This window comes from Hyaena hyaena, unplaced genomic scaffold, assembly GCF_003009895.1.
Source record: "Hyaena hyaena isolate Hyena2069 unplaced genomic scaffold, ASM300989v1 scaffold_887, whole genome shotgun sequence".
Lineage (NCBI taxonomy): Eukaryota > Metazoa > Chordata > Mammalia > Carnivora > Hyaenidae > Hyaena > Hyaena hyaena.
In genome coordinates, this window is record NW_024081522.1 from 513,584 (window position 1) to 538,981 (window position 25,398).

The following is a 25,398-nucleotide window of genomic DNA, read 5'->3' on the forward strand; positions in this document are numbered from 1 at the left end:
ACTAAATTTTTTTTTTTTTTTTACAAATAGTTTATTGTCAAATTAGTTTCCACATAACACTCAGTGCTCATCCCCACAAGTGTCCTCCTCCATGCCCATCCCCCCCTCCCCCCCACATCCATCAGTCCTCAGTTTTTGTCAGCATTCAAGAGTCTCTCATGGTTTGCCTCTCTCCCTTTCCCCCACCGTTTCCGCCCTTCTTCTCCCCCTTGTTCCTCCGTCAAGTTCCTCCTAATCCTCCTATACATGCAAACATATGATATTTGTCCTTCTCTGCCTGACTTATTTCGCTCAGCATAACACCCTCAAGGTCCATCCATGTTGCTACACATGGCCAGATTTCATTGTTTCTCATTGCCATGTAGTATTCCATGGTATAGATAAACCACATCTTCTTGATCCATTCATCTGTTAATGGACACTTAGGCTCTTTCCATGTTTTAGCTATAGACACAAACTAAATTTAAAACAACCTGATCTTTCAATGAACTTAATCAAAATCCAAATGAAAACCTAATTGTTAATTTTTTTTCTTTTCTAATACGAGCCCAATCTCTATCAGCTCTTCAACAATGTAACATTTTCCTTAAGGTCAAATTTGCATAAAGAAATCTCTCTTCACATTTATTTATTTAGGGATTTGGGAGGGGTTTTATTTCTCCAAGTCAATAAGAGGACTGCCCTAGGAACTGGCTTCCCATTCCAGCTTTATCTCTTTCCTTCTCTTAGGAAGTAAAAATAATCAGAGGTAATTTAGGATGTAATCTCTTCTCTCAAAGCAAAACAAATTTTAGCATTAGGATTCAACAGAGATCATAAAAATAATTTATCTGACTCATTTTTATATCTCTACCTCTTAAACAGGTGTTGGTTCCTAATAGGTATTCAGTATATACACCTAAGTGAATAAATGAAGAATTTAGTCTGAAGAATTCAGTAGAATTACTCAGTTTCTAAAAACTCTAGACAAAAGGAAAAATTGGTCACATATAGTTAAATTGAAGCTAGACATCCATACGTCTTTGCAAAGCAGGAAAATCTGCCAAAGTGAGTCACAGAAATCATGAAGGATTATAAACTCCTTAAGGGCAGGAACTATGTCTTCCTCATCATTTCTACTCTATATACAGTGGGTTCTAACAAATACTGCATATTAAAAGATTTATTCAATCTTTGAGGACAAGCACTTTGTCTTTTTTGATTACTGCTGAATCATAGACGAAATACGGTCTCTGAAATCAATGGGCTCAATGTCTAGTGGAAAAGTTGAATAAGGAAAAAAGGACTTATCATAATACAGTGTGACAGGTGCTTTGAAAGATAACCCCAGAATTCTCAGGAATTGAGAGGAATGAGCCCTAACAAAGATGGGGAACTATAGGAGTAGAGGAGTATGGAATGGAGGAAAGCACAGCAGACAATCTATTCCTTTCCTGAGTAGTTAAAAAATAGAGAAAAGGAACTGCTATATTTTGGGATCTTCAGTTAGAAATCATGAGAAAAATGTGTTCCCTTGTAAATAAGAAAGCCAATGAAAGCTGCTAGGATTGTAAACAGTGGACTTTAAGACAGTTTTATGACCCTAAACATTTAATTTCACTTCAGCATTTGTCATTTGGTTTGTACTACACTTACTGAAATAATGTCTCAAAAATAGTGGTAGACTACTACAGTCTTGTCGGAAATTCAGATACAAGTGAGGCAAAAATACTCAGTTCTGTGAACAGAATCTTAACAGAGCACATGATTTTAGAAGAAGGAAAGAAGCATCATAGTACACTAGATATTAGATGTAGGTCTTACAAAGTCAAGACAGAATTTAGCCCAGAGGCGTGGCATTTAAATAGAGAAAATATTATGAACAAAACTGTGATGTAGGGAAATGTAAAGCATTTTGGAAGGACAATAATGAAACCAATCTCATTAAAGTTTGTGTATGATGTTAAATCTTGTACATTTGAAAAAGTTCAGTGACAGACCATGAAGAGCTATAAGAATATGGAATTTATTCCACAGGCAAAAAAGGAGCAAATGAAGGTTTTGGGGTAGAGAAGTGCCATAATGGAATGGACTTTCAAGAAAAGTAATCTGAGGGCATTGGTTGAGTGGAACTGGAAGACAAGACTAGGCACAGTAAAAGTAGTTGGGAGAGTTCAGAAATGGTCTGTGTATAATGTGAGAAGGGAAGAGAGATGTGAAAAGCAGGAAGCAGTCATTTCTCCAACAATGACAAAAGAGAGGGAACAAAAATATAAAGCCTCCAAACCTCAGTAACAGAACATTAGGAACACACAAAAATGCTCAGAAGGCAGAACAGATTTTAGACATGGAATTCTGTCATGAGAGGTGATAGATAATAGTGGTCATTAAAACTATCAAGTCATTAAAAACACAGAAAAAAATACTAGATGAGAATAACAAACAGACATACCCTAGAGACACTATGGGTTCAACTGCAGACCACTACGATAAAAAATAATATAATAAAGCAAGTCAAATGAATTTTTCTGCTTTCTCAGTGCATATAAAACCTATGTTTACACTACACTGTATGTAGTCTATCGTGTGTAACAGCATTATGTCTAAAAAATGTATATACCTTAATTTAAAAATACTTTATTGTTAAAAAATTGCCAACCATCATCTGAGCTTTCAGAGAGCTGTAATCACTGATCAGAGATGACTGTCACCAATACAATAACAAAAAAGTTTAAAATACTGTAAGTTACCAAAACGTAACACAGACACATGAAGGAAACAAATGCTGTTGGAAAAATGGTGCCAACAGACTTGCTTGATGCAGTGTTACCACACATCTTCAGTTTGTAAAAAGCACAGTATCTATGAAGTGCAATAAAACAAGGTTTGCCTGTATATCACCACAGTGCCTTAAAGCTTAAAAACTAATTTCACATGAAGCTAAATACTCCACGAAGACAAAGAAGTGATCATTCCTATTACTGAATCTTCTACTGTCGCAGGTAAAAGGTAGCAGAAAACCCAAGAGGTTTTATTTATGCATCCAATAATAAAATGAAGTTATTAAGACACAGAGTAGACCAACAAAAAGGGACTTACTGCTTCCTCTTACATATTAACATTCATTTTTTCATTTAGTTATTATCTTTCAAAAAGATAGCTAATATGTTTTACAGGAGAAAATACAATTACTGTTTATCTGATAAGAGCTACAAAAGTATGTATCTTTAGAATATATATAAGGAAAATAATAGCTATGTACAGATAAAAGGCAATTTAAAGAGCACTGACTCAGGCTGCTGTGAGCAAAAGTCATTTTAGTAAATACTTAGATAATGTTTCTCAGGGAAAAGAAAAGTTTCTCAACCACCAGCATCTTAAGGGTTGCCAGTACTTTTAGGATGCTTTGTTACTTCTCACTGAAGAAGAGTGAACTGAATTGTAAATACCACTTATTTTTAATATTTAGATGTACCTTATGACTTGTATAATGCATTTCTTTAGAAGTGACATTGGTGGAACAGCGGCGGAGTTTCTCAATGCCAACAAAATGGGGTGTTGTCCAAGACCTACACCATGTGGTGAAGCTGTTGGAAATCGCCCGATGTACTGTTCAATAACATTCCCTAGTAACTGGTTCAGATAAGCATTTGGATTCTGAGACTGACAACATACAATGCACATGCCCTAAAGGAGAAAAAAGAGAAGAAATGCTAAAAGGAAAAGCTAGAAAACATAACTGAGAAACTTACTAATTTAGTCCCTAGCATTAATATCCAAGTCAGCATTTGTGATTTAGTACAGTCAACAAGGGCATATTTATGAGGGTCAGGGAGCCGCTGAGCTTGTGTGACTCCTACACTGTGTATCCAGCCACACATGCTGGTATCCAGCCACACATGCATGTCTCTGGGGGTGTATGCAAACAGAGCAGGGGAGAAGTGCAGGAAGACAAAGGAAGCTTCCTCCTTCTTCTCTTACTCAGAGAACTTGAGCACCCCACTCATCAACTATGTTTGTGAGTCACTTCAAAGTTATAAGATATATTTTTAGGTCAGTTTTTTTTATGTTGGTCCTGGTCATTTATCTGAGACTCAGAATTTATACTAAAAATATTCCATGGTAAGAAATGTGATAAATTAAAACAAAAATTGACAGGAGAGAAATGCAGAAGATTAAGACTCAGAATAATGACAATTCATTCTAAGAGTTTCATATGTCAGGCAGTGTGCCATGTGCTTTATATCCTTTATGTCATTTAAATTTCTCAAAAAAACACTGACTTGGTATTATCACATATCCAATTTTATAGCTGGGGAAAATGAGGTTTAGAGAAGTTAAGAGTTCTGCTGATTTAATCCCTTACATTTGTATAGCGTCCATATGGGTTATAGTGTTTGATATTTACAAACAATTTAACCAATACCCTGAGAAACAGAAACTTTTTTTCTGCCAATGTTACTAAATAATGCGTATTCCCAAATATATATAATCACCAACACAATGAATTATATTCCAAAAATTCATTTATAATTTTGCACTTTGCGACTTACGATGTGTTTTCCCAGAGAAATAATTAATTTTAGCTATGGATACATATACACTCATTAAGAAATATTGAAAGATTTATAATAAAAGTAGCAAAAACTGTTAAAACACTAGCAAACAACTGAAAGAAAAAAGGCAATGAATACCCCTCTATTCAGTTTCTTCAATGTTTTCCTTTCAAAGAAAACACATTATTAGAGGATGATGAAGTAATAAATAAATATGTTCCAAAAAACTCTCAGAGTACCTTTTAGAAAGTAAAGGTGTACCTCTAAGTCAATTCTGCCAAATGGATAAATTCACCAAATTTTTCAACTTACCACTTATGAAGATTTAAAAAATTCTTTTTTTTTTTTTTTAAGTAGGCTCCATGCCCAATGTGAGGCTTGATCTCATAACCTTGAGATCAAGAGTTCTCATGTTCTACCAACTGAGCCAGCCAGGTATCCATATAAGAACTCTTACTGTACTATTTTGGTTTAAAAGGGCCAGAGAGAATGTTTTACAGATTCTCCTGCTGCCCAAGATTCCTTCCCACCAATATTCCCTAACTGGTCACACTTCATCTTTCTGTCATCAAACTAAACTTCGTTTTAAGTGTTATTATCAACACAAAGTTAAAGACCCAATTTAAAATTTATTAGAAATTATACAAATCTGTCTTAAAAAGTCCATCTGTGGAAAAGACTCCTTGTTACCTAAACAAATCTCATTCTCCCTTTCTTCCTCAGCTTCCCTTGATGAACTCCAAATTAAGAAGCACTTAACTTCATTAGGAGACACTAATGAATAAGGATCTTCCAGACCCATCTTCCTCTGAATACTAGATCAGTATTTCTAAGTGTCCATCTAGACAGTGTACAGCACCTCAAATGAAAGCTGTTCAGCAATCAATTATTATTTTCATCCCCACATCTCTAGAATTGCCCATTTTAGTTAGCAACACTATCTGTATAAGGACCCACTTTGGAATCTAGGAAGATTCTATTCCTTTCAGTTGCTCCACAACACTCTCTTAGCAAGCACTTTTAATCAGAGCTCCTAGGTGTTTCTACAATCTGCTGTGTGAGTTCTACATCTACTGCCTTAGTTCAAAACCTTCAGATAATGAACTACTCACTGCCTTCCAAGTCTCCAACTTAACTCCCACACCAACTATCTTAGATGCTGCCATTCACTGCCTTCCAAGTCTCCAACTTAACTCCCACACCAACTATCTTAGATGTTGCCATAAGAAATACCTTTCTAAAATGTAAATATGGTATGTCGTTCCCACTTTCCTATCTAAAATCCATGAAAATCCATCAAAATCCATCAACAATCCATACAAATCCCCATGTAAAAGAACAAGTCCAAACTTCTTAGTGTGGCAAAGAACACCTTCAAACATGTGGCTTCTCCTGTATGAGTGTCTGATCACAACAGAATTATCTGCTCTTCCCCAGTGTGTCATACTTTCTTCAAGCTCATGCCTTTTAAATGCTGTTCCCTCTGACAGTCCTTCAGCTCTTACTCACTTGGCTCCTTTACAACTATCCCCTTTATGGGGTCTTCTCTTGCGTCTCTTCCCCTCTGGCTGGCTGGCAGACCGCTGAAGCCTCTAAGGAAATATGGGACACACTACTCTGTCTACACTAGTCAGCCTCCTTTCTCAACTTTAATGACTTCTTAGAGATTTTGTCTTTTTCATCTTTGGTTTCAGGGCCAAACACAAAATGAATTTAAAACTTCTTCAACAAAAGTGCCACATGTACACACATACAATGAAATTATAATGCATGGTTTTCAAATCAGCAGTTAGCAAATTGTTTTAAGGCAAAGTTGTTGTTGTTGTTGTTTTGTTTTGTTGTTTTTAACTTTCAAGCAACCACACTTACTATACCTGGAGATACAAAGGAAGACTCTTTTGAATTGCGATCAACATGGGTGCAGGCAGCTCCTTCTCTTGCTGTAACACTGTGTGTGGCAGCAGTAAACAATCTATGATCCGGAATAGCAGGTTTTGGGCTTTGGAGGTGGCAAAGATCTGTGCCCATGATTTAACAAGAATTCCTGACAAAGAAGAGTAACAGCAGGAATGGTTACCTTGTAATCGGAAAGTTTTGCCATTCCACTATAAAATTCATATTTAAAGCACAAAGAACCAAGTTAAAGTAGGCAATAGGAAGAAACATGTATTAGGAGTCAAAAGATTGATGTCATGTCATATATTTCACTAAAGAGACAAATTTCAGAGTTCTGGGCTAAGAAAAACATATGTTTCCTAAGCAACTGGCATTGAATACATATACACTCGTACACACATTGTGATCTGGCTATACACTATGTGAATATACAGATTGACTACCGTAATTAATCAGATTTCTCTTTTTGCTTTGGCTGCTAGGTAACTCAGAGGCAAATTTATAATCCAACTTGAAGAACACTATAAGATCATGCATTATGCTTTGATGTGTATACTCACTTTTCTGGGCTCCATCATTCCACTCCAAATATACTTTTTTGATACCTTTATTTCTTTATATTTTTATCTTACATAAAATTAAAAAAATTAATGTTTTATTTATTTCTGAGAGAGAGAGACAGACAGACAGACAGAGTGAGCAGGAGAGGGTCAGAGAGAGAGGGAGATACAGAATCTGAAGCAGGCTCCAGGCTCTGAGCTAGCCGTCAGCACAGAGCCCGATGCGGGGCTCGAACCCACAAACTGCAAGATCATGACCTGAGGAAGTCGGACGCTCAACTGACTGAGCCACCCATGCGCCCCAATCTTACATAAAATTTTATAGGCTGTTTCAACTCAGTTTATAACATGAAAAGAGAGAACTAAATTCAATTGTTAAAGTAGGAAAAAAGGATTAGCTATAACACCTTGGAGCAATCACTTAACCTCCCTGAACTGCACTTTTTATAACTTTCAATTGTTTAATATACACAGTGAGTTTAAATTTTGATTCTGAAAGAAGAGAAGCAGGCTTCTTTCTTTACTACAAGGAACAGATTATGATTTCCTTAATGCTAGGGGTCAGTTGCTACCTTTGATGATAGTAAAGCTAAACAAATGAGCACCCTTTGTTTAATGAAGTAATTAAGAGCATTTATATAGTTCCCATTACAGTGTATTCGTGCTATTAAAGTCTTCCTTACTGAAAAAACAAATTTAAAAGGAAATCAATAAACACTTGCCCAAATGGCATTAGTGGTATATGTACTGCATAAACTTTTATATTTTATTCTATCTTAGAAAGCAAAAGACATGATAAAATTCAAAGCCATTTCCTTAAAAAGTTTAAAATTCAAGCTCTGAAGGGAAACAAAATATGCCTATAAGAATGTATTGATGTTCAAAGAAAAAAAGCCCAACCAATAATCACTTCTAAGAACAACAAACAGCAACATTAATCTTCTGTTGTAAAAGGAAATACAATAATCAATCATAAAGAAACACAATGCTCACTTAGCAATATTTTAAATAACGCTGGCTTGCTCCTCATTTTTTCAGTAGGTGGAAAACTTGAGAATGACAGCAATGTAAGAAGAACTCACATCCTAACGAACATTAATATACCCGTAAAGGGAACTGACATCACCACTGACGTTTGAAATGATTCATATCACTCTCAGGTGTCACACAGGAATTGACTTATAAAGAGCAAGGGCCTTCCAACCAAAAATGCATCATCCACCCTTGCATTTCATCTTCTGCAATGGACTAAAACACTTTGCTGAAGATCTTAAGTTTTATGAGTTCGTAGAAGGAGAGGAGACCCATTTGTTTTACTGCCAAATCAGAACCCTAGTTTTAAGTTTCCAGTGAAGAACTAAGTGTGTAGTATTAATAATGCAAAGAGAAAGAAATTTTTTAAGTCAAAAACTTAGAGAAGGTTTAAGTACATACAGGGGCTTTGTAAAGAAACCCAGTCTTTTTTTCTGGCTAGAAACATTATTATGTATTTAAATGATGCTGTTGAAAATGCAGGGGCACCTGGCTGGATCAGTGTGTTAAGCGTCCGACTTGGTTTCAACTCTGGTCATGATCTCACAGTTTGTGAGATCGAGCCCTGCACCGGGCTCCACGTTGACAGTGCTGGAAGCCTGCTTAGCATTCTCTCTCTCTCTTCCTCTGCCCCGCTGTTGCTCGTACATTCACACTCAAAATAAACAAACTTAAAAAATAAAAGAAGATGTAGAAAAATTGTGGGGAGCATACTTCTACAACTGAAAGAGATTTGCACTATAAGAGTTCTTATGTGTTTACTTATTTTCTACTCTAAGCATATATTATGCCTAAAAAAAGAGAAGAGGATTGAGATCATTATAATAGGCATTTAAAAATGTATTTACAGTTAGAAAGTAACTTTGCTCATTTAGGAACATTAAAAGTTACATTATGTTCGATTAGCTAGGTTTATAAAATTGTTAAATTCTAAAAATAGTTATTTAGTATATTTAGTTAGAATTTATTTAGTCTATTTATTCAGTATATGCCATCTCCTACACGGGCGAAGCTCTTTCCCAATCCAGTGCTTAACATATAACTCAGGAAATGTTCTTACTTGTTCAAAATACAACATGATAACAGGAATAAAAAGTTCAAGAGATACGGCCACTATCATGAGTAAACTTAAAATTTAGTAGGGACATGCCAAGCACGTAAATATTATTAAAAACTGGCAAGCTATGAGAAATGTCGTAGGAAATGGACAGCTGCAGCTTAACCAGGGAGACCAAGTCTACTTGGGAGTGTGGAAAACAGAATATTAGTATGGGCACTGAGGGTCATGGGTAGAATTTCAATTACAAAGAAAAAGGAGGAATGGCTGAAAAGAGGAGAATGATCAAGATAAAAACATGGGGACAGAAAAAGTAAATGAAAAGAGAAAAACCACAAAAATTGATATTAAGATGAGGAAAGTTAAAGACAGTCCTCATGAATCAATCCTTTTTTAGAAATTACTGAGTTGCAATTGAGGCCCCAGAGCTTTCATTTGAAGTAATTTTATCAACAGTTTGCACCTTCCACTATCAGCCTTGTAAGTAAACAGCAGACTTATCCTCAGTTAGAAACTGGCAAGGTAAATATAGTTTCTGTGGTTAACTCACCTTCCCTCAAGTGAGTATGATATCCCAAACCCACACACTTCAAGCACGTTTTGAACTTTAAAAAGTTTGCACTTGCTCTTCCTCCAATTTGTTCTCAGCCTTTTTCATGAAGAAGACAGCAACTGATCTGTTCTTAATTTTTAACGTATAAATGGGTAACACTGTACCAATATATTCTATTCCCAGTCTCTGAGATTTAGACAAAAGAAAAGAATACAGATCTATCTTCCAGTGTGCCAATCTTGTAATACAACAAAGAAGGTCCTCAATTTTTCGCAGGTCAACATATTACCAATCCAAATATGATTCTGCAGTTAGGACTATCACATATTTTGTAAAATAAATACATCTCCTGAAATCATCTAGTTTGGCAAAAATCTAACAGAGACTAATAAATTATAAGCCTAAATGCTGCAATGCTTATTAATCTACATTTTACTCTGTTAAATTTATAATAAATTATCACTTCTGTTTTCCTGTAAAATTAAGATGCCTGAATTGCTACTATAGCTTTCACTACATTCTACATCATCCATATTTACATATTTTTGTATTCTCCTTTATCTTTCACAACAAAGATAAAAGGTTTCAGACAGCCTAAATCAAGTTTATTAATATGTTCACAAGATCAAAGGGAGCAGATATAAGGTTTTGGCCACAGAGAAATTAAAAAAAACAAAAACACAAACAAAAACCCTTAAATTCTGTATAAAAACTTCTAAGGAAATCTTTCTCATTTCCCTTTATCCAGTTCCTATTTTTAGTTAGTAACATGGTTTTAGTGAACAAAGGTATTCAAATTACTAACTTCCTCAAGAAGGATGAACTATGTTATAAAACAGGCAGAGAAAAAGATTTATGAAAGGAGAAAACATAGCATTGTGAGGAGCAACTTTGAAGCTCTCTATAAATATCTCTAGTGCTATAGTAAATTCTTTCTTGACCTCCTTCATCCAGAGCAGACCAAAAAAATAAAAGGAAGTGACAGTTTCTTGATATTTTAAATTCTAACAAAGCACAGATAAGCATTAAAAAAAAGTCCATTTTAATTATCTAGGTATTCACAATGTGAGTGACTCACAATTTGCTACTGATAGCAAATTGGTATCAGCATATTTTCAGTTTTGGTCATAATTAATTTTATTATGAACATAAGCTGTATAACAAGGAAAGTTCTGAAAGGAGGTGAGGATACAGTAGTAGAAAGCCAACATAAGTTATTGTAAGCCAAATTATTGTCTTTCAAATTATTCTTATGACTGTATGGAGAACAGTGATTTAGCCAGTGTATTAGAATATTCCTATCATGATACTATAGGCTCAACATAAGGAAGTTTCAATAATATAAAGAGTACATACCCATCATCCTGTAAGTCAATTGCAGTCCTACACTAGAAATTTTTTTTCCCAAGTAGGGTTTTATATATTTTAATATTTCACCAAGGTATTCTAAGGACTTTGTGACCATGGCAGATTTATCAGAAAGTGTCTGCAGATTCCCATAAGTAATACCAACAGCCTATAAAATAGAAAACCATGATTTAGATTTCCAAGTTTTACACAATATGGACTTTGAAAAATAAAGAAAATTTCTCTCTCTACACATACACACACACATCCTTATATTTAAGTTTACAGCTTTAACTTTCCAATAAATGTTCATAGCAATTAAAAATATTAAAGATTTTCAATTAAAAAGAATGAAGTCTTACCTTTTACAATTAAAATAAAGGTTAAAAGAAGAATTTAAACAAAAAAAAATCAATGGAACTGATATAAAAGAAGTTTATAGCCAAATTACATCAAGACTTCCAAACATCCTAGTGCACATCTGGCAATCCCCAAATTCGTACAAGGAAAACCTACAAGCAACATTACTAAATTCTTACATATATGACCTCTTAAAGTTCAGTTCTGTGATATGAATTGATTTTTTTCCCCAGAATTTTTTTATGAGCCATTAGATGCTAACTTGGCTTTCTCAGAGGGAAAAACGATGAGGCACAAAGGACAGAGATGATAAAATGGTGAGATGGTAGAGAGAAATGTGAGGTGAGGCAGTGAGAGAAGAGTGAAGTGTGAAAAGGAAAAGAAATAAATGAAAGAATAAATTGAGGAAAGGTGAGAATAAGGCGTGACTACACAAAAATCAAGAGAAGACTGGCTAGAGACTGGTTAGAAGGTTTGAAAAGAGTAGCAATGTTTTCAAACCATTATTGGGGACTTCTGGTGGCTTTCAATGACCTAACTGGACACAATGGCATCAATATACATAGTTACATGTTTTTTCTCCTGCAGCTCCTCAGCAGATAAGATAAAGGAAAGAAAGCAAATGGCTGAACCAATCCAAGGTTGAGGGTTTGTAGGTGTAACCAAAAGACCAAAGATGGAAGACTGGGATGACGATGATAAGAGTATGCCTTCGGTGAGGCCACCAAGAAGTCTAATTAAGGTGGGCAGGAAAGAAGTGAGACATTGAAAGGATGTTGCACTTGGAGGAAAAAAGTGGAAGGTCACTTGGAAGGCTAGAGGCACAGGTGGTGACTGTCAAAGAGTTCTCAGATAATCTAGGTGATGCCACAGCTCAAGGTTTAGTCATGGAGGTAGGCAGATGAAGTAGAGCAAAGTGAAGATCACTAAAGACTTGTGGAGAAGTTTTGAAATGAGGGATTAGGATAAATTATTCAAGGTGATATTAAAGTTAGCCATGTTGACAATAAAATGTAGAACGGAAGAAAAGAAGGAATCTAGTGAACTGGAATGACTGACTGACAGATGAAAACAACAACAAAAGGTATACTTGATGGAATCTCTCTCTCTCTTTTTGTTTTTCTTTTTTTTAAGCTTTCTGCCCTTGGTTCTCTATCTTTCTTTTCCTAGACCAGACGTTTTCAAACTTCTTGGTTCCTTTCCATATGCTTAAAAGTTGAGGATCTTAAGGCGCTTACTATTATTTGGGTTGTATCTATTGATATTTGCCATATAAGAAATGAAAAGAGAAAATTTAAATTATTTACTAGTTCATTTAAAAATAATAAGCATTATATGGGGCACCTGGGTGCTTCAGTTGGTTAAGCGAACAGCTTTTGCTTTTGGCTCAGGTCATGATGTCATGCTTCGTGAGGTAGAGCCCTGCTGTCAGCACAGGGCCTGCTTGGGATTCTCTCTTTTTCTCTCTCTCTATCCCTCTCTTGTTCATGCATGCTCTCTCTTCCTGTCTCTCTCAAAATAAAGAAACTTAAAAAATAAAAATAATAAGCATTGTATGTTAACACAGTAAAATGTTTTTATGGAAAATAGCTTTATTTTCCAAAACAATAAAAAAATAGTGAAAAGTGACAATTTTTACATTTTTATAAACCTCTCTAATGTCTGGCTTAACAGAAAACAGCTAGATTTGGGGCGCCCGGGTGGCTTAGTCGGTTAAGCGTCTGACTTTCGCTCAGGTCATGATCTCGCGGTTCGTGGGTTCGAGCCCCGCGTCGGGCTCTGTGCTGACTGCCAGCTCAGAGCCTGGAGCCTGTTTCAGTCTGTGACTCCCTCTTTCTCTGACCCTCCCCTGCTCACGCTGTCTCTCTCTCTCTCTCCTAGAAATAAATAAAAAAACATTTAAAAAAAAAAAAAGAAAACAGCTAGATTCTCATATTTGTCCCTACACAAAATCTGTTGTAATGTGCTGCAGATGAAGACAGTTCAATCTCACAAATACATGTAACTGGAAGAGAAAGAAGTTATTTTAATTGATATTTCAGATAACTGTGGGAATCCCTTTTTGATATTACACCAAAACTTGACAAGTGCTATTTCTTAAAGGTTAATTGTATTATGGAACTCCAAACTGTGCCAACAAATATTCTGTACTCTGCTGCATTAAAAGCCACTGATCTATTTTGCTTTTCTAATGAATGTTTAATACCCATGCATGCTTTTAAAAAGCTTGTACTGGTCATTTGGAAAATTCTGGCTCACTGAGTTACACAGCTTGCCAATGTTGACATATCTCACTATCCACTAAAAAAAATTCTATTTGTTAATACCACCACCAACATCATCAGAAAAGTCTTTAATTTTCATGAAGCTCTCACACTCATTATGGCAAATACTTAAGTTTTCCAAAATTCTAATTTTCTTAAAAGCTCAAATTGTGTTATTAGCAACAAACAGCATGAGTTATTTTCTTTGAAGTGATACTCATTTCATACATCTCTGAGAAAATGTCTGCCAAATACCCAAGTCTGAACAACCATACTTTGTTAGTTGTTCCTTCAAGATAAAAACAGTTAGGTCAGCTTGTAACTCAAATTATCACAGAAAGTGCTTATAGACAACCACTTCACTTTATATGAAGCAGGTGTGCTTTTAAGTGCACTTCCCATTGTCATTCACAGGACATTAAAGGACATGTACTCAAGGGTCAGCATTTAATAAATTTAATAATTTTATTGCTTCATTAAGAACATTCTTAAATGAGACTAGATTCTTTTTCTTTTTCTCCTGTGACTGCATGGCAACGAAAATTATGACCACCAATATATAATCTTGGGCCATGGTACTGATTTGTGCTAAAGCTTCTGTACTATTTGTGCAAATGCCAATACACTTTTGAGCTTTTAAAATTCCTGAAAAGGTATTAGAATCCCCAGGTGTCTACAAAACACAATTTTAAGAACCACTAATCTAGATCTCAGTATTTCTCTGTGTTTAGCCTTAACCCCCCAGGACTATAAGACATATATATTTCTCAGGGATTTCTTTGACTCTCATTTATTTACTTGTCATAGTATCATTTCCATATAAGAAAGAGTTAACACCGTAGGTCATAGACTACTATCTTTAAAAAGGCCTACTTGCAAGTTTGACCCTTGGTTGGTGATTGGGACCTTGGGTTTTTCCCACCATTTCCTGGTAGGATGGCTCACAGACCCTAAACTGTCTGTGCAAACAATATAGTTTACATTGAATACCTGCCTCCCTTCTGGAAGTCTGGAATTTTCTAAGTGCTAGGCAAAGGGAGCCTATGTGAAACACCTTGGGCACTAAATGTAGCTAACGAGTGTCCTGGCAGATAACATTTCAGATGTGTTGTCACAATTCCTAGCTGGAAGAATTAAGCATGTCCCACGAAACATGTGGGAGAGGACCCTTGGAAGCTGTGCCTGGGGTCTCAGGTTTCACCACATGCTGATGGAGCTTTGAATTCTTTCACTGTAATAAATCACAGTTGTGAGTACAACCATATGCTGAGCTCTGAGTCCTTCCAGCAAATCATATAGTACCCGGAAATGATCCAGGTGGCAACCTTACACCAATCTCAAACTAACCAGTTTAAAACTGAACTCCTCACCTACTTCTCTTTTACCCTAAATCATGTACTCCTGCTTCTCCTTAAGGTATCAGCATTCTCCTAGTTAAACACAGTAGTTATTTCATATCCTTCAAAAACCCCATAATTCAATTTTTACTTCCTTCTACATCTAACTAGTTTCTGGCCAACACCTTTAATCTAATCTATTATTAATTTTCTTAAAAAGTCATCTGATCAAATCAGCCTACTTAAAAATTTATAAAGCCTTCATACTGTTCACAGGAGAAAACCCAAAACTTCTTAGACGAAGATGCTCTGAATTATTAACCTACTGAATGATCTATCATCTAATTACACTTCCCATATACTGTCTTATTATTTTAACCTTTGTGTTTATCTTGCATTCTCAGACAAGTAATAAGTTAAGATCAAGAACTACTTCTTTTGGTTTGTCAAACCCCTAAGAAATCCTAGCATAATAACATCTAGCATTTAGCAAATAATAATTATTTACTCAGTGATGAAAGAACAATTAATTTGGATGGGATGAAATTAGAAGAGTCTTTGAAAACTATTAGCGAAGCACATGACTTGTACCTCCCTTTCTGGTCCTTTATGGTTCTTAGCATAGGTGTTTAAGTACAGGTAAAGATCCTATCAACAACTAAACAAAAGGTTCAAAAGAAATGGCCATTTCACATTTGCATAAACTATTACTAAATATTTTTAGAATTTATATGATATCACTAATTGTCATACGACTGTACTTTAACTTAATAGAAACCAGTGGAAGAATTCACATTTGTGGAAAGACCTAAAAGGCTGTATTTATTTTCATGGCAGTTAATACCAACTGCTCTATGGGAAAATAAACCAACTTTTATTGTGAATAACTTACAAAAACACGAATCCAAACACACTAACAACTTCAGTTACGATGTAAAGCAAAGATTATTACATAATATAAATTCCTGAAAAATTAATAAATAAAAGTCAAACACTGAAAGGGACTATTTATTATGGAGACAAAGCTAAACAAATGATTAGATTTTTAAGGCCCCAACCATAATGATATGAAGCACTTGATGATTATGCTAACTATAATAAAATGTACTATTTGCTACAGCGTGGTAAACATTAAGTTAGAACTATTATGGACCCTGTATAAGGAAATCTAACTCCCAAGTGTTTGGAGAATATTGCTATCTAGCAATTTCAACAATAAGATATTCCTACAATTGACACAAACCTTAGTGTGAGGCTTTTACGTAGCATTCCTTAGTCATTACTTTTCATTAAATGTAATTCTTCTGCTGTCCTTAATATATTTGTCCTTAACAAATATATTTTGCAACTGTACTAAATCATAAACACATTTTTATTCCTCCAAAATTCTATAATAGCAGACAGCCAATAATATGATTCATTTAAAATAATTCATTTTATAGACAAACTTCATAAACACTTCAAGTTTTTGTGAAAAATAATTCATCTGGACACATACTAATAAATGAAAACTACCTCAAAAAACAGAACAAGTGCTTTCGTAGGGTCTTCTGGACTGGAAAAATATTCAACTTGAGCCTTTGAAAAAATATTCTTTACTTCTGAGAGTTGAAATAGCAACCTTGTCAGTTCAGCCAACTGTCCCAAGTACTCTTTTTCTGTTAAGACAAAAATAATATAATAATATTTATGTGTTTATTATATATTTGTCACATATATAGATGAGAGTAGGGAATGCAGCATTCATTTATAACATTCTTTTTTAAAAAAATCAAATTTTCACATAATTAAAAACTTTCAATCAAGTCTCTAAAGAAAGGTTTCATCTATTTATTTATTTATTTTATTTATTATTCTTATTTTTAATGTTTATTTATGAGAGAGAGAGAGACAGAGAGTGAGCAGGGGAAGGGGCAGAGAAAGGAAGAGACACAGAATCTGAAGCAGGCTCCAGGCTCTGATCTGTCAGCATAAAGCCCGATGCGGGACTTGAACTCACAAACCATGAGATCACGACCTGAGCTGAAGTTGGCTGCTTAACCGACTGAGCCACCCAGGTGTCCCAGGAAAGGTTTCATTTAGAACCAAACAAACATATACTTGTGAACACATGAGCCCTCAAAAATTTTTCATGTCAAGACTATTGATGTAATAAGATGTCACAATAAATTTGGGGCATTTTCTCAGTCCAACTTTTGTGTTACTTACAAATGGCCATAAAGAATAGCTTTAGGAAAAGTATGTTCTAGAGACAACCAGAACTGTACGATATTTAAAAAAATAATAATAATAAAGTACAATATCAGTATGTGACTAATAATAGTAAAGCAGAGGAGAGGTAAAATATCTAATATAAAATAGGAGAGAATTATTCATAATTGGATATTTTTCTTTTTTGGGTATTAACAGTGTGATATATCTGGTTATTTGTCCACCTTTTTTGTGTGATCAGTTTCTTCAAGGTAAAAAGATAGCTTGTCACCCAAGAGCATGTTTTTGTTACTGGCTTCCAAGGAAACAAGTTCTTTTATCTTTATAGGAGAGAAATTTGTCATATATAACAGGGAAATACCAGGAAAAAGAAACAGACTGCAAAAGGAAATGTTACTATTTACATATATTACAAACACTGTATATAACAAATCTATTTTGCATCTTTTTCTATTAATTTATATAACAAAACAGGAAATTTTAAACATTATTTAGCTATCTAGAAAGTAAAATGCCTGAAATACTCACCAACTGCCTGTCCAGGATTTATGTCAATGAACAAATCATCAGGCACATGGAAGTTTTTTATATACATTTGCAAAATGCAACGAATCCATGATCTTACAGTTAAGGCTTGGAAAGATACACAGCCTGAATGAGAAAGTGCTTCACATAACATGCTGTAAAAATAAGTTGATGGATATTAAAAACAAAAACAAAACCTGACAATATATTTCCTGAGTACAGAGATTAAGAAATAAAGGAAAAATTCTAATACACCCCATTTCTTGGCTTGTTTTACAGACACACATTAATACAGATACACACTGATGAAAATAAACACTACAGACACACAAAAAGATACTTGATATAAAAATTCTTGCTTTCATCTGTAACAGTGCTAATTTCAAATGTTTATTTTTTGAGAGAGAGACAGAGCATGAGCAGGGGAGGGGCAGAGAGCTGAAGCTGGATGCTCAATTGACTGAGTCACCCAGGCGCTCCTAACAGTTCTAATTTTTAATTTCCTTTTTCCACTGATGGCAAATGTGTAGGTTTATGCCAAGGGCAAGAGGTAAGGGAGAATAAGGTTAAAACGGGGAAATCTAGGAAGGGGCTTGTAAGTAGCTAGGTGACATAATAAAGGAAGTGGCACGTAGGAAAAAAACAGTGGCCCTTAGAGTAAATAAAAGGAGAAGTGGTCATGACCATTTAAGTAAGAAAAGAGTTAAAGACAAAGTAGATTTCTGTTTGAGTCTTCTAACCAATCACATACCCAACCCTTTATTTCCTGCTATACCACCCCATAGGTGGTCATTATTAAAAAATACAAAGTAACATCTGACAGAAAAAAAAATAAAACCAAAAATCTTTCTGTGAATCCAAAGGTCTGGCTAAATCTGATATCTAACCATTTTATAATTGGGGGGTAAAAAGGATGAGGGTGGTCTTAACCTAACCATGAAGTGCTAAGTAAAGTCAGAAATTTGAAAAACACATATTAAATCATAACTCTAAAAATATTGTTTTCAAATCCCTGAACAGAAGTCGTCCCAAAGAGTAACAGTGCTGAAGAACTCAACTTCCCAAAGTTATTTAACCCCTTTGCATTTCAGTTTCTTCAACTGCTATTTATATACAAAATACTATTTTTTAAACTAAACTTATTTTGGATAGTTTCAGCAAAAGTATTTAACAAATAGTAATAATGTTTATTATTACAGAATTAGCAAGCTAGAAGAGACTAAAAGTAATTCAAAGGAAGTTGAGCTCACTTACTTCATGACTGAAAGCCAATGAGAAGATGGCTTACGACTGTTTAGTGGGCTTCCTTATGAGAAGAATACTTCACTGACTGCATCCCTCTTCATCTGGACAGGAACTACAGTGATCTCCCAGGTTTGTGCATTTATTTTATTTCCCTCATTGTACTATTCTTATTCAAATCTTCCTGATTATACCATTTCTATTGTAATTTTATTTATTGTATGTATTTTCTATTGAGGTTCTTCAGATCTGTTATGTGATGCAGCAGGAAATACAGGTAAGGAAACCAGGGTTCATGGTGATGAAGTGTCTTCTTCCTAACTGTACAAGCTATGAGTTGAGTCTAAATATATAGCTGTGAAAGGGAAAGCTATCATTACATCTAAAAATACAATAGTATACTAGTTATACAACTGGCAATATTAAGTGCATAATTTCTTCCACAAAGGTGAGTATAGAAAGGTAATTGCAGGATGCAATAAAGGAAGTCCTACAAAAACAGTTTTATAAAAAAGCTTTAAAGCAGCAAGTTTTTTGTTTTTTGATTTTTGTTTTTTTTTAAGGCAGGCTACTGGCACTGTTAAATGCTGATACATCCAAAAGCAAAATACCACCAAAGTGTGAATATATGTACTAGGGTTAGTTTTTATTTGTGAAAATTCTTACTTTCTAGTATACTGATCTATTGAGTTTCTATTGAGGTGCATATCTGACATCAAGTCACTTACCTATTTTGTAGGCAATGACTTAAATATCTTGCTACAACCTGGGGCCAGATGATATCATCCCAACCAAAAAGCTGTATCAATGATATAACTGGCTGAGGCTGAAGATCTGATGGAGCTGTGCTGGGCATGTCCAATGCTAGCAAAGTAAAATCTAGATTTAAAAATGAAAGAAATTTATGGTGAGGAATTTTTTCTTTAAATCAACAAAAAATTAAAAAAATTTTTTGACAGAGAGTGCATGTGTACTCATGAGGTGGGGGGGGTGGAGAGAGGGAGAGAGAGACAGAGACAGAGAGAGAGACAAAGACAGAGAATCTTAAGCAGGCTCCATGCTCAGCTTAGAGCCTGACATGGGGCTAGATCCCATGACCCTGGGATCATGACCTGAGCCAAAATCAAGAGTCAAATGCTCAACCGACTGAGCCACCTGGGTACCCCTATAGTGAAGAATTTTAAAAAAACTATTTCTCCTCCCCAAATTAAATCAATAGTGATAAAAAGAATTCACTCTAATAAAATGTCACATGTAGAAATGCAGAACTAACAAAAAGCAAAAAAACTAAATCCATGTTGCCAAAGAAATTTCCGTAGTGAATATATAATCTCCAAGAATAGGTCTAGAATAATTTATTTCAGCATTATCATCATGGAATCTATAGTGGCTTCCTCAAATTCCAAATTCTACATCTGATGTTTGTGCCTCTCTGATTCAAAAACCCATTTATTTTTATTTTATTTTTAAGTGTTTTTTTTTTTAAGAGAGAGAGCAAGTACATGAGGGCACGAGGTGGGGGAGAGGGGCAGAGAGAGAGAGGGAGACACAGAATCAAAAGCAGGCTCCAGGCTCTGAGCTGTCAGCACAGAGCCTGATGCAGGGCTCGAACTCAAAAACTGTGAGATCATGACCTGAGCTGAAGTCTGATGTTTAACCAACTGAGCCACCCAGGCGTCCTTCAAAAGACCCATTAACAAATATATATTTCTAGCATCTACTTTTCTCTAATCCAGCTAATATACTTACCACCTACCAAGGAGAAGACTTCACTCTTAGACATTGGATAATCTTCCATTAATTAAATGGTAATTTCCTAGGCTTCCATTAAATAGGTAATTTCTTCAGTGACACTCTTTCTTCAGAACCTACTAAGCCTAGGAACTAGAATTCCCTAGTTAGCCACATTAAACAAATATACTTTATTCTGTGATTTCCTGGGAATTCCCCAACTTAATTTGTATTATATTATGTTTGTCAATACATTGCTTATGAAGCACTGGCTCCTATGTACCTCTCAAGTGGTGGCTGTGGATTCTCCGACACTTCTCCTACACCTGACCTACAGATAGGGGAGTTTTCACCTTGGTCCCAAGGTTGCTTCTAGACCATTCTCCCCCTCCTCCTCTGGAAAACCTCCGACTTTGACTCTCATGTCATCAGATACCAGTCAGTAATTCTCCTTGTTGCATTCACCTAGTGTTTCCTCATTCATCTGCCCTCATTCCTTTAAGACTGTCACTCACTAACCACATCCTCTCTCTAGCAGTGCTCCTGTCATAATCCTGGATGGCTTTTCTTCTGCTATCCTGGTCTCTGGGTTTCTTGAACTGTCCTCCTCAGTGAATCTATCTTCCACTCTCTTTCAGCCATTTACTCCCATGCTGAGATACTGTGAGACTTGGCATTAGCAGTCATAATTTCCATTTCCAGGACCCCACTTTCTGGCACCCCAGGAGCTTTCCAACTCTCTGTCTCTAGGTCTCCAACTCCCAACAACTATTCCACCAAGACCTACAAGTCATTGATCCTACAACTTTTTCCCTGTCCCTCACTGCCTTCATGCCTTCTTTTCCTTTTTAGGCAGCTTGATTCCACAGTCCACTGTTATACTAGTTTTGCATACTGTCAAGTCCCTTGTTTCTTACTTGATTCATTGTATTTCTCTTGAAAAAGCAACTCTTTAATTCTAAGTCTTGGTCTTCTCTTGCCATATACCTGCACCAGTATAAATGGCTGGTGAGGAATCCTGCTGACTGATCTCACTTTAACTTTATGACTATAAACTTTAAGTTGGACCTTAGAGCTGGTCAGCATTCCTGCTACATTACTCTAGTCCATTCAGACTTTTATTCTCTTGGATGGCTACTGCATACCTTCTTTTCTCTGTCATTGGCCAGCACCTCCTCCCCGCCCCCACTTTCAGCTAATGGGCTTACTTACTAGTTCACAAAGAAATGAGAAACAACAGCAGAGAACTACCACAAGGTCCTGACACATCTACCCAGCTGCCTCTTCTTAGGCCCATTTTTTTTTTTAATGTTTGCTTATTTATTTATTTTGAGAGAGAGAGAGGGAATGCACATATATTCTGAGCATATTAGCAGAAACATAAGGTGTACAATTTGGAATTTGAAGAAGCCATTATAAATTCCACAATGATAATGCTTAAATAGATTATTCTAGACCCATTCTTAGAGATCTTTATGATCACTATAGAGAATCCCAAGCAGGCTCCACATTGTCAGCATGTGGAATGTGACATGGGGCTCAAAGTCACAAACTGTGAGGTCATGACCTGAACCAAAATCAAGAGTCAGACACCTAACCAACTGAGCCAGCCAGGTGCCTCTGGGCCCATTTACTCTGCCTTCTTTTCTGCTACTCAGATGATCTGAGGCCAAGTCCTCTACGGGATCCCATTTCTTTTGGACATTAAAGCACAAGTGACTCTCATGGATCATCAAGTTTTCCTTTACTCCAACCATTCATGTCAGGATTATAAACATGCTGAAATTTCTCCCGTGTTATTAAAAAAAAAAAAAATCTCTTTGACCCACACCTCCCTCTAGCTAACATCCCCATTTTCTACTTCTCTTAAACAGTAATACTCAAAAAGATGTATCTACATTTGCAGTTTGCAATTCTTCTTCTCACATTTTCTCTTAAATCAACTTTAAGCAGGCCTTTGTTTCTAGCACTACACCAAAACTCCTTTTCAAGGTGACCACTGACCTCCCCTCTTGCTAAATCCAGTGACCAATCTCATCTCAGGTCTCATCTTATTTGATCCATTAACAGCATTTGAGCAGTTGAAGACTTCCCCTCCTTGAAATGCTCTGTCATGTGATTTCCAGGGCAACACACATGGTTTTCCTCTTGCTTCGCTGGCATTCCTTTGCAGTTTCCTCTCCTGGTTCCTTTTTATCCTACAAATCTAAACATGGGAATATCCTGGAGCCCAGTCCTCCTACTTCCGTTTTCACCAAACTTACTCTATCAGTGATCTCATCCAGTTCACAGCTTTAATGACTATATACAGTTTCCAAATTTAACCTCTTCCCTGAACCCAACACTTATTATCCAAATGCCTGCTTTTTCTTAGAGTTTAATGGGTATCTAAAATAAAAAGTCCAGTATAAAAATCCTAGTCTGCCCTCATAAAATCTGCTCCTGTCACAATTTTCCTCATCTCCATAAAAGAGGAATTCTCTTTTTATTCTGTTTACCATATTATACCCACTTAGAAATTCTGTCAGATCTACCTTCAACACACTTTCTGTACCTTCAGACTGGAAATCCGACCACTTCTCACCACCTGGACTATTACCATGTTAGCTCAAGTTGCTCATCTCTGCATTGTTGCAACGGTTCACTAACTGGCCACCCTATAGTTGGCTCTTAGTCTAGCAGCCAGAAGGATGCTTCTCACTCCTTTGTTCAGATGTTTTACAAAAGCTTCTAATCTCAGAGGAAAAGCAAGAGTCTTTACAACTGCATACAAGGTAGAACACAAACTAGCTCTCCACTATCTTTTGATTGTAGCTCTTGACCACTCACTCTTTCTTATGCCACACAAGCTTATGGATTCTCTGTGGTTCCTCAAACATACCAGACATGCTCTTGCTTCTATTCTCCTGCAGTATTGGTCTCTAACTTCGTTCATGTCTTTGCTTAAATGGTACTTACTCAGGCCTTCCTGATAATTCTACTTAAAATTACGATTTGCCTCTGGCCTTCCTTATCCTCTTTGATATATTTTTATTTTTCTCCAAAGCACTTATCACCATATATTACACATCTTGCTTACTAATTGTTATCTTCTCCACATGTGACTAAGTTCAATGAGAACATGTAATTTACATGTGAGAAAAGGAATTGCAGTTCCTTTTCCTCACTGTTATATCTACAATGGCAATAAAATTGGGTGTTTGATGACTACTGTGTTTAATGCAGGAAATTTTTTTCTCTTACCTATTAAGTCTTAAAACAAACCCAAGTAAGTATGTGGTATACACACACACACACACACACTTTTACTAATTTTTAGCACCTAGGACAGCCCTGATTAAACTTGTGTGGTATCATTTTTGTTCACGGACTGTGAGTCGGGATGATGCATGCAAGAAACAGAAGTCATATTGGCTTCTAATGACTGCTTTGGTTAAACTGACTGAATATCAATATTTATTTTCATAGACATTCTGGTAGTTGGAAAACTGTTGTCCTGTCACAATTCTTCAATCTGTCATTGTAATATTTTAATTATGGAAATACTAGCAGAATTCAAGATCTTTCACAATTTATATTATTCAATCTTTTATGTACTGCTTTTAGCTCAGCTTCCTGTCATTCACACCAGGATAAAATAAACCATCGTTTAGGTATTAGGTTTTAAAAAGCATCACATAGATATGCATTACATACCTTTAAACGAATCGCAATTAAATGCATGGAGTTGCTATATTGATCTTCATCTATTCTAGTACTTCTTAACATATTTGGGGTAAAATATCCCTTTGAGAAAATAATGATCTCTTCTTATAAAATGGCAAATATGCTCATATATTCAAATTCTTGCCTACAATGTCATGTGATTCAGATTCCCTTAAAGTCTAAGGACATGACCTTGGACTAAGAGTCAAATTAATTAAAAATTACAACCTAAAATAGAATCTGTAAGTCAGAACAGTAACATTTTATACATTTGAGGTTATTCTGATCTCTGCTTGGTGAAGTAGAATTTGTTAATATATTCTTTTGCTCTTCATAGAAGTAACTTCACGTTATACCTAGATATTTGCATACACACTTTGCAAATAACGGACTTGAACTAGAAGAAATCAAATGCTACTTTACTTTCCAGATACTGCATGCATAAGACAAATTTATGCACATTCAGTATTTTTAAGATCAAAAATATTTTATTTTTAGCGAGCAGTCACTTAAGTTTTACCTTTACTAAGAAAATAAATGCCAAAGGATCTTAATTTAAAAATACAAAACTCTTTTTATCTTCCCTGTTGTCAAAGTATTTATTAGACTAATAAAAGAGTTTGTTACCAAGCAAACAGAAGAAAAAACTGACAGTCTGCAAAATGAGAAGCTAATTAGCAAATTAACAATGCTGACCTGCAGCTGCGTCCGCAAGTTCTGAGAGAGGCACTATCTGTGACATTCTCTGACTCTTCAAAAATGAAAAGAAATGTCTCCATAGTGCACAGGCAACTGCAGCAAGGTGGCGCTCTTTAGCCGATAATGAAGACTGCGCAGTTAGGTCCACATTCTCCTTCTGAAGTTCCTGACACAAGTGTTGATGCATACTCCTAAAAAGAAATAAAAATATAGCTAACACCCAACAAATCCTTAGAAAAATCTTCATTTTTGGCTTTTAACGTTTATATCATATGAAAATTGAAGGACCGTTTTCTATAATTAAAACCTTTATGCCAAGACATTATGCATTTCTGGTTATTTGA

The 25,398-nt window shown here is 35.6% G+C and overlaps 1 protein-coding gene across 2 annotated transcripts in view; it reads right to left on the bottom strand.

Annotated features, from left to right (window-relative positions):
* The window catches only part of MMS22L (MMS22 like, DNA repair protein), a 116,259-nt gene that overhangs the window by 11,079 nt on the left and 79,782 nt on the right, over positions 1-25,398 (bottom strand). The window contains exons 15-21 of one of the 2 annotated variants that reach the window (XM_039220432.1): positions 25,052-25,245; positions 19,648-19,798; positions 17,681-17,832; positions 16,457-16,599; positions 10,990-11,149; positions 6,410-6,579; positions 3,455-3,666 (exon numbers count right to left, since the gene is read on the bottom strand). In XM_039220432.1, the coding sequence (XP_039076363.1) occupies positions 3,455-3,666; positions 6,410-6,579; positions 10,990-11,149; positions 16,457-16,599; positions 17,681-17,832; positions 19,648-19,798; positions 25,052-25,245 (1,182 nt within the window). The remainder of the gene's footprint in view (positions 1-3,454; positions 3,667-6,409; positions 6,580-10,989; positions 11,150-16,456; positions 16,600-17,680; positions 17,833-19,647; positions 19,799-25,051; positions 25,246-25,398) is intronic. The other variant, XM_039220433.1, reaches the window with a different exon arrangement.